Here is a 19,033-nt window from a genome sequence, read left to right as displayed (position 1 = left end):
CTTTGATGACACCATTACTCAAGGTAATGAGGCATCAAGCCAGGACAAAGCAAATGCCATAATTTTCTTTCATCATCATTTGGATGAAGGTTTGAAGGTTGAATATTTGGCAATGAAAGATCTACTTGAATTGTGGATTGCCCCGAAGGAAATGTATGATCACCTTAAGACTACAGTATTGCCAAAGGCTCGATATGAGTGGATACACTTATGGTTGCAAGATTTTAAGATTGTAAGTGAGTATAACTTTGTTGCATTTCGAATAACTTCTCAATTAAAATTATGTGGGGATGTTATGAATGATGAGGATTTGTTGGAAAAGACTCTTATGACTTTTCATGCCTCAAATAAGGTATTATAGCAGCAACACCGTGAAAAGGGTTTTAAAAGTATTCTAAATTGATCTCATGCCTTCTAGTGGCTGAGCAACATAATACCCTTTTGATGAATAACCATAAAGCCCGTCCTACAGGGTCACCTTCAATTCCTGAAGCGAATGTGGTAGCAAGACGTGATAAGTTTGAAAAAAAAGACAGAATAATTATCATGGCCATATGAATTTACGTGGGCATGGAAATGGCAAGAGACGATATAATAATCGTCATCGTGGTGGTCTTGGCAAACAAGAGGATAATATGGGTTCTCAAAACAATCTTTCAAAAGGCAAAAGCGATAACTGCCACCGCTACGACATGAAAGGTCACTGGAAAATTTAATGTCGTGCACCAGAGCATTTTGTCAGGCTTTATCAAAACTCCATCAAAAGAAAGGAAAATAGTGTTGGAGCAACTTCTGCTAATGCCCTAGTGGAGTCTCACTTGACTTTTAAAAATAATTTTGAGGCAGAGCCTTCAAACAAAAATGATTATAATGCCGAGACAAATCTTGCTTTGAATGATGATGGTTTTGAAGGCCTCGATGATCTTACTCATTTGGAAGTTGAAAACTTCTTTGGGGATCAAAACTAAAGTTTGATCATTTTACTAGGGAATGCAATTATGTTGTTATTTTTATTTATAGTGTTTTTTGGTCTCGTTTCGAAGTTATTTTTTATTTTTAAGTAGTACTTATATTGTCTTATGTTGTTAGTGTTGTTAGTTTTTTCGTATTTCTTATGGTGCACTTTTTTATCTTTTAATAAAATAAAAAAAATTCCATTCTTCAATTGGATCCAAGATGAGTAATGAAGATTTATGCATTTTGGATAGTGCTACAACTCACACAATATTAAGAGAATTTTTTCTCTCTCTTATTTGGGTATGAAAAAGGCCTATGTTAATACAATATCTGGTAGTACAAAATTAATTGAGGGCTCTGAAAGTGCAGCTTTATTACTACCTGGAGGAACGATATTGACTATTAATAATGCATTGTATTGTGTAAGTCTCAAAGAAACTTGTTGAGTTTCAAAGTTATTCGCCAAAATGGCTACCATTTGAGACCTCTAACAAAGGAAAGGTTGAATACCTTTATATTATTATAATAAAAGCGTGAAAAAATGTGTGCATAAAAAATTACCCGCATTTTCTTCTAGGTTGTACCACACAAATATTGGTATGATTGAATCACATGCCATAGTAAACAAAAGATTTACTACTTCTAATGATTTTATCATTTTGCGTGACATGTTGGCACATCCCGGTTCTAACATGATGCGCAGAATAATAGAGAATTCAAATGGGCACACATTGAAGAACAAGAAGATTTTTCAATTTAAGAAATTCTCTTGTGCTTCTTGTTCTCAAGGAAAATTGGTTATTAAACATCAACAACTAAAGTTGGGATTGAATCCCCTGCATTTCTGGAATGTATCTAGGGTGATATATATGAGTCTATACACCCTCCATGTGGACCATTCAAGTATTTTATGGTCTTGATAGATGCATCTACAAGATGGTCACATGTATGATTATTGTCAACTCGTAATATGGCATTTGCAAGATTGTTGGCCCAAATAATAAGGTTAAGTGCACAATTTTTAGATTACACAATTAAGACAATTTGTCTTGATAATGCTGGTGAATTTACATCTCAGGCCTTTACTGATTATTGTATGGCCACTAAAATAAACGTTGAGCATCTGGTTGCTCATGTTCATACTCAAAATGGTCTAGCAGAATCGTTGATTAAACGCCTCCAATTAATAGCTAGACCATCACTAATGAGGACAAAACTTTCCTTTTCAGTGTGAGGACATGCTATTTTGCATGCAACAACACTTGTGCACATAAGGCCAGCCAATTATCATGAAGTCTCCCTATTACAGTTGGTTTTTGGTTAGGTGACAAATATATCCCATCTAAGAATTTTTGGATGTGCAGTATATATTCCAATTGCTCCACCACAACACACAAAAATGGGTCCCCAAAGAAGGTTGAGAGTATATGTTGATTTTGAATCTCCTTCTATCATTAAATATCTGGAGCCTATGACAGGAGATTTATTTACAACTAAATTTGCTGATTGTCATTTTGATGAATCAATTTTCCCAACATTAGGGGGAGAAAATAAACATTATTATCTCTATATCATTTGGATCCTCGTACAAATCAATGTGAACAAGAAGTTCAAAAGATCATTTATATACAAAATGTTGATCATAACATGGAGGCAATTGCTCAAGAAGAGCATAAAGACATAACAATTTATAAGACCTCACAGAAGGTTCAAGTACCTGGAAATGATGAAAATGAAGAGATCTCAATAAGTTATGTCTCTACAAAAAAAAAGGTGGAGCCGAAATAATATTATTGTTGGACAACATTTTTGCATATAATGTTGTACAACAAGATGAGGATCTTGAGCCAAAAATCTGTCGATGAATGTAGACAGAGAAACGATTGGCCAAAATAGAAAAATGCAATTCAAGCGGAATTAGCTTCACTCGAAAAATGTGAAGTTTTCGGAGTAATAGTCCGTACGCCTGAAGGTGTCAAGCCAGTGGGTTACAAATGAGAAAGGTGAAGTCGTAAGATATAAAGTACGACTTGTGGCACAAGAATTTTTACAAAGGCCTGGTATTGATTATATGGAGACATATTCTCCTATGGTAGATGCAATTACCTTCATATATCTAATAAATCTGGTAGTCCATGAAAAGCTTGATATGTGATTGATGGATAATGCATATCTATTGAATACCCGGTTGTGAGATTGCGTGACATAAATAAAGAACTATTTCAGCCTCAAAAATGATGAAGAGCTCGTTGGTGATAGAACTCTATATCTTAGTGTAATTGGGGCACTGATGTATCTTTCCAACAATACCCGACCAGATATTGCTTTGCGGTAAGCTTATTAGCAAGATTCATCTCCTCCCCAACAAGAAGATATTGGAATAGTGCTAAGCATATTTTTAGATATCTTCGGGGAACTATAGATATGAGATTGTTTTATTCTAACGAATTCAAGTCAGAAATGATCGGCGATGCAGATGTAGATTATTTGTCTGATCCAGATAAAGTCTAATCTCAATCAAGCTATTTGTTTACATATGGAGGCACAACTATATCATGGCATTCAATGAAACAAACAATAGCTGCCACATCTTCAAATCATGCTGAGATAATAGCCATTCATGAAACTAGTCGGTAATATGTTTGGTTGAGATCAATCACTCAGTATATTCAGGAAATGTATGGTTTTATTATGAAAAACGATAATCCGACTACACTATATGAAGACAATACTGCTTGCATTGCAACTGAAAGAAGGATACATTAAAGGAGAGAAAACAAAGCACATTTCACCAAAGTTATTTTTCATGCACGATCTTCAACAAAATGGTAAAATTAATGTTCAATAAATTCGTTCATGTGAAAATTTGATTGATCGGTTCACTAAGGCATTACCAACCTCAACATTTGAGAAGTTGAGACAGAAGATTGGAATGTGCCGTCTTCAAGAAATAAAGTGATGTTTTCATGAAGGGGAGTAAGATATATGTACTCTTTTTCCCTTAGCCTAGAATTTGTCCCACTAAATTTTCCTGGTAAGTTTTTTTAACGAAGCAACAAATAAAGCGTATTACGGATATGTGTACTCTTTTTCCTTCACTACGATTTTTTCCCACAAGATTTTTTCTTAGTAAGATTTTAAAGAGGCATATTATCTATTTTTGGATATCCAAGGGGGAGTGTTGTAAAACTATTAGTAAACGGGGATGTCCACTACTCCTACTACTTTCACACATGATGTAAATAACCTTCTACTACTCATTATTATTATGATTGTAACTCCCACACCTCCATAACCCCTCCCATGATATTCTCCCATGATTTCAGTTGTTAATATCATGTTTAAGATGATCATTTTGTAACCTTATATGTAAAAGTATAAATAGAGACATGAAATGTGATATGGGATATTTTTAAACACTTGATTAAGTAAGAAAGTTATCTCTTCTTCTCTATTATTCTATTATTTATCTTCTTATTTTATATTGTTACTTTGAGCTACATTTCTTAATATTCATGCAATTTTTTTTCTTTTTTCCAAAACTCATCTTTAAAATACTGTTTGGTTATATATTTAACTGATTTTTTGAAGATGGGTTTTGAATTTTTTGATAAGTTCCAAATTTGAAAAGTGACTTTTACCTCTTTTTTTAAGTAAATAATATTTTTTTTCTCTTAAAATTGCATTTTTTTACCAAGTGAAATTCAAGTCCTAATACTACAACAACAACAACAATAAATCCAATAAGTTTCTACAAGTAGGTTTGGGAAGGGTAGCGTGTATACAGACCTTATCCCTATCCTGGGAGGACATAAAAGTTATTTTCGATATACACTAGACTAAAGACAAGATGAAAAGAATCAGTGCAACAAGTTGTAACAACAATAAGGTATCAAGAAAACTAAAATGAAAAAAGCACTCAAATAGTAGATAGTACCAGCAATCCAAGAATAAACAGATATCATGTTAACACTACTGCTATCGGTCTTAGAAAGAAAATTGGAAACACGTGGCTGCATACTAACTGTCCATACCCTCCTATCAAGGATCATGTCCTCTAAGCTGCAATTGTGCCATATCCCGCCTAATCACCTCTGGCCTACCTATACCCCTCCTCATACCCACCAAAGCCAACATCTCACACCTCCTAAGTGGGGCATATGTATTTTTCCTCTTCACATGCCCGAACCATCTCAGCTTCACCTCCACGGGGCCACTCCTGCCATTTTCCGAATAACTTCATTCCTAATCTTATCTAACTTGGTATGTCCGCACATGTATCTACTTTCATTTTCTGAACATGAGAGTTCTTGACTGGACAACCCTCCATCCCATACAACAATATTGGTTTAATCACCATTTTGTAGAAGAAATGCATGTCCAAATATAATTTAAATTTACAAATACGTTTTTGCAACTTAACTTCAAAAATTACTTTTTTCCTATCTCATATTTTTTGCCCAAAACCTACTTATAGTGTTAATTTTAAACCACAAATGTTTAACTCGTCCAATTTAACCTACACTAAACGAGTTAGATTAGTCATGTATTCCTTTTAAAATGCATATTAATCGAGTCAAATCCATAGTAATTGTTGTAATCAATTTGGATTACACTGCTGATACAAATCATCAGTCTACAAGGAGAGAAATTCATAAATAGCCAGATTTACAAGTGGTCATTCAAAAATAGCCACATTTTCAAAAGTAATTGAAATTTAGCTACTTTTTATATAAAGATAAATTTGAACGAAAATATTGTTCAAAATCCGGAAAAATACTCCAACATAATATACTAGAGTTCTAGTATAGTATACTGAAACTCTAGTCTAATATACTGGAGTTCCAATATAATATACCGGTCCAGCATAATATACTGGAGTTTGGAGCGCCGGTGCTCCAGTCTCCAGTATATTATACTGAACCGGTATATTATACTAGAACTCCAGTATATTAGACTGGAGTTCCAGTATACTATACTAGAACTCCAGTATATTATGCTGGACCGGTCTCTGTTGCAGCAAAATAGTGGCTATTTTCTAATGACCTGGCAAAAGCTGACTATTTTTGAATGACCAGTCCGAAAACTGGCTAGACCATGCTATTTTGTGCATATTTTAACCAAAATATCAACAAAAGAAAAGAAAAAATGAATAGTTATACATGTAAGATAAAAATTTATCAGAAATTGAAGTATTGGTATGTCTTTTATTGCATTAAACGCAGAAATTGAATAACAAAATAAGAAACAACATATAGATTACGAATCAGGCAATCACGAAAACTAAAATGAAAGAATGCAATCAAATAGTAGATAGTACGACCAATTCAAGAATAAACATATATCATGCTAACACTACTACTGCTGATCTTAGAAAGAAAATTGGAAACACGCAGCTGCATACTAACCGTCCATCCTAATTTTTGACTTTGGCACCCTCCTATCAAGGGTCATATCCTCTAAGTTGCAGTTGTGTCATATCCCGCTTAATCACATCTGGTCTACCTCTACCCCTCCTCATATCTACCAAGGCCAGTCTCTCACACCTCCTAACTGGGGCATATGTGTTTCTCCTCTTCACATGCCCAAACCATCTCAGCCTCACCTCTCGCATCTTATACTCCACGGGGCCACTCCTACCTTTTTCGAATAACTTCATTCCTAATCTTATCTAACTTGGTATGCCCGCACATGCATCTCAACTACTTTCATTTTCTGAACATGAAAGTTCTTGACTGGACAACACTCCATCACATACAACAATGTTAGTTTAACCACCACTTTGTAGAAGAAATACATGTCCAAATATAATTCAAATTTTCAAATACTTTTTTGCAATTAACTTCAAAAATTACCTTTTTTCATATCTCATATTGTTTTTGTCCAAAACCTACTTATAGTGTTATTTTTAAGCCACAAATGTTTAACTCGTCCAATTTATCCTACACTAAACGAGTTAGATTAGTCATGTATTCCTTTTAAAATGCATATTAATCGAGTCAAATCCGGGGCATTTGCATCTATACCCGCTTTTTGTGTCACGTTTTTGTCACGACCCAAACCGAAGGGCCGCGACGGGCACCCGGTGCCTTACTCAACCGAGTACCAACGTAACATATCTTTCTTATCATGTTATCATGAGTAAATGAGCTAGAAAACTCGTCCTGAGATAACAAGAATAAAACATAAGGGAATAGTCAACATATGAAGACCCAACATGATATACAAACTAATATATGTGACATACGGGCCTATAAGGCCGACATGACCATTAGTAAACTCGAAACATAGGCCGACAAGGCCATACAATTATCCATACACCTGACATATGTCTACAAGCCTCTAAGAGTACATAAAATCATAAAGGTCGGGACAGGGCCCCGCCATATCAATCAATACATATCCAAAGCATACTGACCAAATAGGCAACTCCGGAGCAAGTGGAGTGCACCAACACCTTCGCTGAGCTGATAGCCTACTAGGAGGACTGTCAACCTATCAATCGGGACCTGCGGGCATGAAATGCAGCGTCCCCAGGCAAAAGGGACGTCAGTACGAATAAAGTACCGAGTATGTTAGGCAGGAAAGCATAAACAAGAACAGTAATGTAAAGAGAGAGATAGAGGAGATACAACCTGTAACATCAGAGTGCCTCTGGGGGTTACTGATATGAAATGCATAATACATATATATACATAAACTTTTTAAAACATTCGCCTCTGTGGGCATCATCATCATCATATCGTACCCGGCCTCAAAGAGGACTCGGTAAAAGCGTACCCGACCATCATAAGGTTCGGTAGAATCGTACCCGGCCACGTGGAGCTCGGTAAACCCAACTGATCAGTGGTTGCACAATAGGTGCCGTACCCGGCCGACTATAGCGCGGCTCGGTAGAGTAAAATAGATACTATATATAATGCATGCTAGACTCATGGAATCATCTTCTAAACCTTTTGGAGTGACTTAAGAACATTATGGACATCCCTACCATCAATATGAACCTTAGTAGGATTTAAGGATCATACACACTTGTTTAGAATAATTTTATAAGGAAAGAACAACATGGACAACCTTAGTTGCTAGGAGTAGAGTCATTATGAAATAGCGTATCGTTTATGTTCATTTCATTTTAGACCATGCCAAAAGAAAGAAGAAAGTGCCTTAACATACCTTAAACCCGTTGAGTCCTTAATCCCTTCCAAGCAACTCTTCAAACAAGTCAACTCAATCTATCATAGTATAAGGAGATTCAAAATCAGTGCTGAGCAAAGGCTAAGTCTATAACTTAAGCTAGTAGCTCGTTTACGTAAATTTGGGCAGCATCTCCATTGTAACAAGGGCCTCCTCCAATACCATATACCAACAACAATGACCAGAGCAATCCATCAATACATAATTATCAATATCAAGACACCATATAACCACAACAAGTCACAACTACATTACGACGAGCGGCAAACTCCGATTGGAATCCGTATACCCCTTATCAATCCTTATAGACTTCTTACTTCAACATAAAAGTATCATTAACTTGATAATGAAGTCATTAATCAATGATTCCAGCCTTATACCATATATTTATAACAACGAAAATAATCCACAACTTCAACTATCCCCAACTAGCAACTTTATTCACTAGTTCAGGTCTAGCCCATCCATTTAACTTAATCAATATCAAGATAACCTTAGGCACAAGCAAGAACATAATATACATACCTCCTACAGTAACTTCAAGTTCAAAATCCAAGTTATATTCATTTTACAACAACCCTTAATAGCAATACAACACCATAGAAGTGACTTAAGCTAGTCCAAGTATTATCTTATAGTTTATCATCCTAACAACTTAACCAACATACAAGCAAGCTTAAGCACAATTAGTAGGTTGTTATACTCACCTTAGACAGCAGCAACAACTTGGAATTTCATCCAAATACATCCCACAACAATCCTCAATGACAACACAACCTCAAAGAGGTGTTGTTCTTCACTAGAACTAAGTTTTGATGTTGAAATATGGTGTAATCACTTTGGAATCACTTCAAACCCTTGTGATATATGTTTAGGAGGGTTAGGAGAAGTTTGGAGACGAACTTTAGTTGAAAAATGAGCAAAAATAGGCGTCCAAATCGTTTATAAATTGAAGTAGGTCAACCACCGCCTAAGTGGGTCCCATTGGGAGCTGCTTGCGCGGTCTCGCAAAAATGCGAATATCTCTCTACTCTGATGTCGTATTGACAAACGGTTTAATGCGTTAGAAACTAGACTCGTAGACCTTCAATTTTGTAGGTAGAACACCCCATTATTCCAATTATATTTGGAGATATTCTCAGATACATTTGACCTAAATTTCAACAAATTTATGAATGTAACTTGTGATGACCTTTGCCAACTCTTGTTCCACAACTTGCTTGCCTTCAAAATGTAGAAAATGAATATCATACGACTAAAATAACTCATATAATAACCTCCTTATCATGTTAATAACCCTAGTCTCACCCCAAAGTACATGTTATAACATTCGAAACTTGTCGACTTTCGACGAAACTTATTTTCTTCAATTGGTTTAACTTCTAAGATTTCCAACCCTCTTGGTAATCGTTATTCATGATCTTAAATATTTGTAACCTCCAAGGTAACATTATTAACTTACTTTATTTGCTTCCAAATAGAATCTCATTTCCGAGCTTACATCAATGACTTACGATGTACTCTCACGTATGAAAACTTGGGGTGTAACAGTTTTAACTTGTGCTCGCTTTGCAAATAAAATTGCAAGCGTACCCACTTTTTCGCATAACTTCAGCATACAGGGCTGAAGTAGCAAAGAAAATCACGCAAAACTTCAGCATTTTAGTAGACGGGCCTGAAGTTTTTGTTCTCTATTTGCATTGAACTTCAGCTCTAGAGCTGAAGTTTTTGTTTTGTAACTGGCCTAGAGCTGAAGTTTTTGTTTTTGTAACTGGCGAACTTCAGCTCTAGAGTTGAAGTTTTTGTTTTGTAACTGGCGAACTTCAGCTCTTACTTCAAGAGGCCACCTGTTTAGAAATGCTTCTAATGGTTTTGGTTTTCAAGTGAATGAAATAGCAAATAGCTCAACTCGAACAATAAATAAGACAGTGATTTATCGCGCTACTCTTGATCCTGATGGTATTTTTAGGCTTTATACACACAATTTTGAAGGAAGAGATGAATCGAGCTTGGAAATCAATTGGTCATCGCTACAAAATCAATGCCAAGCGAGGGGATTCTATGGTGTAAACAGTTATTGTACTGCAAGAAATGGCAGCAGCAGCAGCACATGTGCTTGTTCTTGCTTACCAGGATTTTTATATGTCAACCATGAAATGAAATTCCAAGGATGCTATCTGGGATTTGTTTATGAAGAGTCTTGTGGAAGCAGCAACTCTACCTTATTGGCCTACAATCTCACCATGATTCAACACTTGAAGCACAAGAAAAAAGAAGAAGAAAATGAAGGAGGAGAAGGAGGAAGAGAAAGGGGGCTAACGTTATTTAAAAAGTGGGTATAGGTTAAAAAAATTTAAAAAAAATGGGTGTAAGTTAAATGGGGCGACCAAATAGGGCGTCCCGTGCAATTTTTACGTCAAATCCATAGTAATTGTTGCAATCAATTTGGATTGGGGCATTTGCATCTATACCCGCTTTTTATGTCACGTTTTAACTTGTGCCCGCTTTGTAAAAAAAATTGCAAGCGTACCCACTTTTTCGCATAACTTCAGCATACGAGGCTGAAGTAGTAAAGACAATCACGCAAAACTTCAGCATTCTAGTAACTGGTGAAGTTCAGCTCTAGAGCTGAAGTTTTTGTTTGTAACTAGCGAACTTCAGCTCTAGAGCTGAAGTTTTTGTTTTGTAACTGGCGAACTTCAGCTCTAGAGCTGAAGTTTTTGTTTGTAACTGGCGAACTTCAGCTAACTTCAGCTCTAGAGCTGGAGTTTTTGTTTTGTAACTGGCGAACTTCAGCTCTAGACTGAAGAATGTTTGCCAGAAACCAAAAGTCCAACCAAATAGAAAATCCAGACTTCCAGATCTAACAGTTTCTACAACACTGACATGCAATCTCAGAGTAAAAAGATTAATGGTCTATCTAAAGAAAAGGGCTGAAGCGAGGCTGGACTCGCTTCAATCACTTAAATAACATGTCGTCTGGTTCAAAAACAAATTGTCAAAACTCTAACCATCAGTGCAAAATCCAAGCTTCAAAACATTCTCCCAACCTCTGCTAATAACATCTCTTTCTAACATATGAAGGTACACAATATCGAAGAAAAAAGGAAGCACTACATGGGTAACTAAAACAAACAAAAGCTCCATCACCAATAGCTTTCTTTTGGTTCTTATGCAAACGCTTATTCTTCATCCTCCTCGTCACCTTATGCTATGGTTTGAGGAATTAAGTGAAGCCACAGAAGGAGAGATATTGTTACATCAATGTTAAGTTCCGGAGAGATATGTAGATCACTGGGAGAAGGAGGAGGAGAAAGGGGGCTGAAGTTGTTTAAAAAATAGGGACAAGTTAAAAAAAATTTTAAAAAATGGGTATAGGTTAAATGGGGGCGACCAAATAGGGCGCTTGTGCAATTTTTACATTTGGATTACATTGCTGGTCCAAATCATCGGTCCATAAGTGCATATTTTCAACCAAAACATCAAAAAAAAAAAAAAATTGAATAGTTATACATGTAAGATAAAAATTTATCAGAAATTGAAGTATTGGTACGTCTTTTATTGCATTAAGCGCAGAAATTGGATAACAAAAAGAAAAATAACAAAATAAGAAACAAACATATAGATAACGAATCAAGCTGTGTATCCCTCAATTGTTCTAAAATACTCTACTTACATTAACTGATTTTCTTATGCAAATCATGATTCTCTAAGCAGGTCTTATACTCAATATCCAAATAAGAATTATATAATCTAATTACCTGTAAAAAAATTACAAGAAATACGCGACGTATTCACCTTATATACTATGAAAAAATTTCTGCTCCAAGATAGTAGTGACTATTGACCATCAAAATTTAACACTCACTTTATTTACAGTTGTTAAGACAACGTAAATCTTTACAGCAAAAAATGGCAGAACAGCCATGGCCCTCTCTCTTCATGTAAATACTTACAGTGGTATTTACATTAAGAAAGGTAGAGTCTTATTCAGGCAGAAGCATTAATCGGAATGCTGCTTATTTACAACTAAAACTATTATCAGCCTCCCATAAAAGCAAATGCCGAAAAAAGATCATTTTTAGAAGTCAAGACACCACCATGCTTGTCAGCTGTACACTATAAGTAGTAACTTCAATTCTTCAAAACTGGATTGCCTCGAGAAGAATTCAACAATAAAGCTATGTGTTTCTCTGGAAAAGAGAACATAATGAAGAGCTGTGAGAAGCAGCTTGAAGAATGTGTGCCAAAAGGCACTTATTGTAAGCATATTCAGAGAGTTTCGACAAACAAGGCTACTGACCTCCTGTTGCTATGAGCTTCTCAACACGAGATACGATATGTTTGCCATAAGTGTATTTCTTGAGAGCATTAAGGTGTACTCTAATGCGAGAAAGAATTAATTCACGGCTTTGCTCATCACAGGTCTCAAGAACCTTCTGCACAACATAGTTTCCAAATGGATCCTTCATCATAGCCTACATTCAACAATAGCTTAGAATTGAATGAACATTCAAAAGTGCACATTTTAATCGATTGAAGGTTAAATGTATATAACCATATATCATAAGGACCAAATAAGAATTTGTTGATATCAAGGGCCAGAGGTGCAATTTTCCCGTATTGTAAATGACACTAAAAATATATATGTTGGACTTAGTAGACTCCTAAATATCATACAAGAGGAGGAGTTAAGTTCAATGATCTTGTATACTACCAATATTTTAAAAAAATTGATATCCAGTGAGAAGGGGTCTGTGCAGCAAAACACTGATAATTTCTCTTTCAGGTTTATAAGGGCATGTTAGAGATTGATCCATTAAAAAGATAGAATATTCACACACCTGTAGAGGCTCATTTTCATCAGTCAAACCAAGCATTTCATTCACCAGGATCTGACGTTCCTCTGGACTGGCAAATACCAAGCACTTCTCGACGACATTAGAAGCAAATTTATGCTGACTCATCTTCACAATTTGTCCAGTAAGCTTGGTTATTATAGTAGACCTCTCATGTGGTTTACCATGTTGCAGCACATGCTAATCAAAAGGAAAGATGAACTTCACGACCCAAAATGGAAGAATAATTTATAATACAGAAAGCAAAAAAATTCACGCTATCTACTTCAGACTTTAATACTACTGAAAAAAGTGATAATTGATACCCTAGTGAAATTACGTATCCGTAATCACTTTAGCAGCAAATAGAAGTTGACACATATATTATTAGAAATATATGCAGACATAAATTTAAAGCAATATCCACAGAAGAATCCTATATGCAATAGGAAAGTGTCATGTCGCATAGTAACAATGTCATCAATATATATGAGTTTGAAGACATCCATGGCTAGGTTGTAGATTGTCAAAGGAAATCATTGGTATTGTTTCCAGATTTAGTTTACTTTTCTAGTACTTGTCCCTCCCATAAATCGGAGATCATTTAATTGACAAGGAAAACTGTTACCTAGAAAACCAGAAATGGAAAACAGTGCAAAGGAATTCTCCAACCCTCATGTTAATCAGAAACTGCGCAGGCCCCAGAATTTCCAGTACACATAAGTAGATACTACCTCTAATTTGCCTCACTTCTGTTTCTGAGAATTATTTGCTCATTCTCGTTGCATATATCTTAAAAGAGAAGTATAGAATGTAAAGGAAGAGATGGGATCAAGAAAACAGATGTGTGAGCAAAAATGTCATCAGCTGCAAACTATTACCTCACACCCTATTCTCCTTCCCTTGGGGCACCAAGGAAATCTATGAGCATCAGAGAGATATTTTAAGTTCACAAATAAAACATCATATCCGGCTTCTTACAAAAAGATAAGCGGCAGACAGGAAACAACTACAAAAATATTAGAATAAATAAAAAGGCTCCGCATAACAATATCTGTAAAAGGACTGATTTAGTGGGCGCAGATGTCAAGTTATGATAGCGTATCAGAAAGAAAATCCCTTTTTAAAGGCAGTACCTGAACGACATAGTTCCCGTACTGATCCAGCACTAGAGTACATACAGCCTGCAGTATTTCATTCATGATAATCTGTTGCGTTGCTGGGTCATCACAGTGCTCAAGGATTCTCTGACAACAGATAGACAGAAAGTGATCAAAGGGACTGTAATATCAAATCAAATTACCAAGAAAATAAATTATCCAAACCTGAATTACACGGCAGCCATAGGGATGAGTAGATAGAGACACAACGTGCCCAAAGAAGGATGCTGTAATAAAGCGGATTTGATCTTGCGGAACACATTCTATGCACTTCTGGATAACATGATTACCATTCTGATCACGAACACATTTCATTACAGAGCCATCTAATTCTGTAACCATTTGACTCTGCAGTTCCACATCAATGACCTCCAAAGCCTATGATCATCACACAACATGTTAAATGGGACAAAGGAATGAAATATTAGGCGGTTGTGTTTAATAATCTATCTCGTCTTCATATTAATTCGACATCATATACAATAAAATATTTTATAAACTCATCAAAAGCAAAACATCTGTCTCTCTCGTCCTCCTTTAACCCATTTTCGTCCACCTCCACACTTTTTCCTTGTCACACTCTTCGAATGATTTCACAATCAGATTTTGGTTAATCCTTTTGTGTACGGATTCTAAAATGTTCACTGATATCTGAACTTTAATTTAAGGGTTGATTCTCAAATCTGAGGAAGTGCAAGCAAGAAGTTCAGAGAATAGTCCATTTCGAAACATAGCCAGAAGTAATCAACCCTGATCTATCATACAAGAGAAGGCAGGAAGGGATATGTGGCTTAACCCTTCTTTTCTTCCTCGAATAAATGCTAAAGAGTTGGTCCATTCAAGTAGAAGTGCGTAAGCACCACTTCAAAGGGAAAAAAGCTACAGAGAAGTTCTTTTTATTCCTTTTCATGGCTTTAGCACAAACCAAGTTGGCCACTGTATCTGCTGCATTTAATTCAAAGAATGAATAAAAAGTGCATTTGTATGCCATCATTCTGAACAAATAGACAGATTAAGAGTTATGATAATACACTTCACTATGCAACGCATGTGACATGACCCTATGCAAATACATTTGCTGAGAGTAAATGAAGTTGTTTTTATAGAGGAAAGCATAAGGATCAACCTTCTGAATTACTCTGCAACCATACATATGTAGACTCAGAGGCAAAACGTGACCAATAAGTTGGCTTGCTAATTCCTTTCTTTGACTCTCTGTGCCATGCTCAAGAAACTGTATGATGAACAAACAATTTCATCATCAAAATAACATTCATCTAGATCATTATAAGATTATGACATTACATACCTTTTGTATAACATAATTGCCAAAGACATCAGTCATTAGACTATGAGCATGAGAAATAATTTCCGGGAATATCTTCATCTTTTCTTCGACACTGGCAGTTTCCAGCTTCTGTTGAATAAATCGACTCCCGTGCTGATCAGTGCTGAGTAAGAGGAGTAGATAAATTTAGAGGAATACAAATGACAAGCAATAGAGTGCCTAGAATGCGGAGATTATGCCAAACCTGAATTCTACAACATGATCAACAACATCCATAAGTTCCAAGGACCTATTCTTCTTCTTGAGATCGTCGAGTAGAGACGGTGCAAACCTTCCATCCATGTCAGCAACAATCTTTGAATGCCATGAAAAAGCAGATTCCTCAATAGAATTACTTAAGACAGAAGGAATCTGGCTGAGCGGAGCATTCTGGTACATATGACTTCTAGATCCAATTGTCAAGTGTGAAGAATTTGCCATCTTATTCCCTTGACATGGTATACCAGTGCCAAAAGCATGATTCCCATAATAACAATCACTTAAGCAGCCATAATTTGATAGAAGGGATGATTGAAGCTGTTGCTCCTCTTGGGCAAGCAACGTCTCAAGATACAATTTTTCAAGATCCTTGCTTTCACTCTTCGAATGCCGACCATTCCCCCTGACACCATTTAAACTAGAACCTGAAAGATTTTGAACAATTTGAGCAAGAAAAGCACTAGTGATTAAAAAAAAACAACCCATTAATTGATTTGAAATCCTTACCTAGATTGTTATTCAATGCCTCCATCTTCTGCTTATACACATATCCACCAGGTACATATCCAGTACAATCAACTTGCTGCAGGGCTTTAGAATCTTTTTGACTTGCAAACTCAGAAGAATTCAGCTGGGGTTGAAGAATGTTAGAAGGCGGCGCCCTAAGGGAATTCATATGTGCATTAAGGTCAAAGGTAGAAGCAGCAAGGTCATTTACAACTCTTTTATTCCTTGCAATACCAGAAAAATTAGTCATAGCAGCCAATTTTTCAGCTTCAGACTTTTCAATTAACTGTTGCTGCAAACTCTGACTATGACTGTTTGGTACGTTCCTTTGAAGCGGCAGGTTATCATCACAGTGAAGTTTTAAGCCGGAGAAAGAGACAGTAGCATTAGCAACTGCACTCATCCCAGATGAAAGACCATTAAGTCCCTTTGAGCTAGGAATACTTCTTCTCAAAGATGGATCGATGGCAGGTGCAAAAGAATTAGGGCTACATGGCTTGGGATTCTGAACTTTTTTAACTCCAGAAAAGCCTGGGGGAGCTTTGACAGTATGTGATGCCTCTGTAGATTCTGTGGTTGCTGAATGTGCTAGATGATTTGATGGGGATGCACTTCGGTCAAGTCCTTCCTGAGTAACGAAAATCTCATTTTAGTTTAGAAGTTTCAGAAAATATCAAGAGAGGGATGTTCATAGCGTCCATTTAACTTTTCTTGATTGATATCTCTTTTTAAGAATGTTCATATCTTCGAATACAATGATCACAAGTGCCTAGTTTAGTTAATTGCATCACACCAAATACATACACTGGGACCGCTTTCTTTTTAATGCTTTTCAGCATATAAACAGATTTCCCGAGACATTGCGATTTCAAAATGGCATCTATCATCTTATGCTATTCACTGTGTTTTATAACTGATAATTAAAGAATACTTATTCATGAAAAGAAGTTTTATTTGACTACTACACTTGAGCAAAGCAAACGCAAAAAGAATATTGCTCCCTTAGTCCCAATTTATGTGTCACTTTTTCCTTTTTAGTCAGTCCCGGAAAGAATGTCAGCTTTACTTATTTAGAAACAATTTATCTTTAGAATTTCTACTTTACCCTTAATGAATTGATTTACAGCCACACAAATATCTATAGTTTGTTTTAGAACACAAGTTTCAAAAGTTTTCTTTACTTTCTTAAACTCTGTTCCGAGTTAAACACCGCCACATGGGAGGAGGGAGTAATATATAACACAAGTACACATTAAGAGATGCAAAATATCAGCAACATTATTCATTTGAATGAACATAAATAGACTACCGGAGCAATGATAAAGAGGGCAGGGATGAAGTACATAATCCAGCAGAAGACAAGAGAAGTCACCTGAACTATGTCTGCGAAACTCTTTCTCCTAACACCAAATCCAGAGCTTAGTTCTCCCGTCAAGCTAGCAGTATTCCTCAACATTATCAATTCATCTTCTGCCCGACCAGGCTGCATTGTGAACAAGGATGAACTACCACCTTCATCCGTCAAATTCTTTCTCCTCCATCCCTCAGCCCCACCTAATACACTTCCACCCGCTTGAACCCTCCGAGCAACTCTCCAATCCTCTCTAGACAACAATGGCGGGGGCAATCTTGGATTAACGTTCTCGTGCGAATAATAATACGATAAGTAAGCCAGGTGTGATCGAATTTCATCTTCCGTCAAGATTGCATTACTACTATTGCCATTATCACTAAACTGTTGAAAATTGGGATTTCTAAACAAACCTCCAATTGAACTCAATGCTCCTTCTACAGTAGGTGGAGCACTGCCACTTCTATTAATTATGTTCAAATCTCCACTCTCCCTTACGCCGCCAAAATTACGGCTATGTTGCTGTCTTAGTAGCAATAACTGAAGCTCATTCTCCATACTGTTCTTCCCCTCTAAATTCCCATTTGAATTTGGTCCTACCATCTTGTTTTCACATTAAACTGTATGATAATATTATCTTCCCCACTCCTTCTCACTAACCCTATTCACCCAGAAAGAAAAATCATCAAAAATTAAAATTATGAACAGAATTATATCAATGGTAGTACAGAATTACATTCCAATAAATCAATTTACCACAGCAAATTGAAAAAAGAAGAAGCTCCTTTTACCATGAATCTACATAAAAGAGCGACAATTTTTACAATGTATTCGCACCCAAATTGATTTCAAAGAAAGAAATCAATAACAGGCTCTACCAACATTATAATCACATTATATAATGGCATTAACACAATGCTGACACGTAAAGATGATCACATATGCTTAATCTTGAAAAATCAGATGTAATTAAAGAAAATCATAGATTATCTGAAATTATAAAGATTAGTGTTTTAATTATTTGGGGCTGAGACAAAAATTACTCACCGGAGAGGGAAGGAGGAAGGGAAACAAGTGATGTGATGCGTTTTGAGCTAGCGACGTAAAGGGTGTGTGTGTATATATATTATGGGAAGGAAGAAAAACGAATATTTATTGAAACGCTAATTATGATTAATTAAGGTTGTTGGATTAAGATTTAGGAAAATTTTATGACGGTGTTACCTTTTACGTGCATGGGGTAGGGCCTTTTTTTATGTTGTTGTAAAGAAATATACTAATCGTGAAAAACGTGATGACATTAATAATAAAATAATTAAGCACGTGAAAAATAAAGACTTTTTCAGGAGGAGGAGAGAATTTTGGAAAGAAATTCTCCTTCAAAGTAGTACTGTAGTTAAGGAATTCAACTGCTCGCGCACAAATGCCATGTGAACTCAACTAGGATTAGAACCTTACATTCAACACTGCAACACTCACC

At 36.0% G+C, this 19,033-nt stretch overlaps 1 protein-coding gene across 1 annotated transcript; it reads right to left on the bottom strand.

Annotated features, from left to right (window-relative positions):
- Positions 1-11,994: 11,994 nt before the first annotated feature.
- LOC104226682 (pumilio homolog 4-like) lies at positions 11,995-18,698 on the bottom strand. Its single transcript, XM_009778710.2, has 11 exons — positions 18,601-18,698; positions 17,575-18,214; positions 16,203-16,830; positions 15,682-16,120; positions 15,459-15,600; positions 15,276-15,383; positions 14,315-14,527; positions 14,126-14,236; positions 12,996-13,190; positions 12,455-12,629; positions 11,995-12,344 (listed from the first exon to the last, which is right to left on the bottom strand). Exons 2-11 carry the CDS (start codon positions 18,154-18,156, stop codon positions 12,286-12,288), a joined length of 2,652 nt encoding a protein of 883 aa, XP_009777012.1. The 5' UTR covers positions 18,157-18,214; positions 18,601-18,698; the 3' UTR covers positions 11,995-12,285.
- Between the last annotated feature and the right edge of the window lie 335 nt (positions 18,699-19,033).

The sequence above is a fragment of the Nicotiana sylvestris genome, chromosome 3, assembly GCF_000393655.2.
Source record: "Nicotiana sylvestris chromosome 3, ASM39365v2, whole genome shotgun sequence".
Lineage (NCBI taxonomy): Eukaryota > Viridiplantae > Streptophyta > Magnoliopsida > Solanales > Solanaceae > Nicotiana > Nicotiana sylvestris.
The sequence above is the reverse complement of the archived record's forward strand: the minus strand, read 5'-3'. Positions and strand labels throughout refer to the sequence as shown.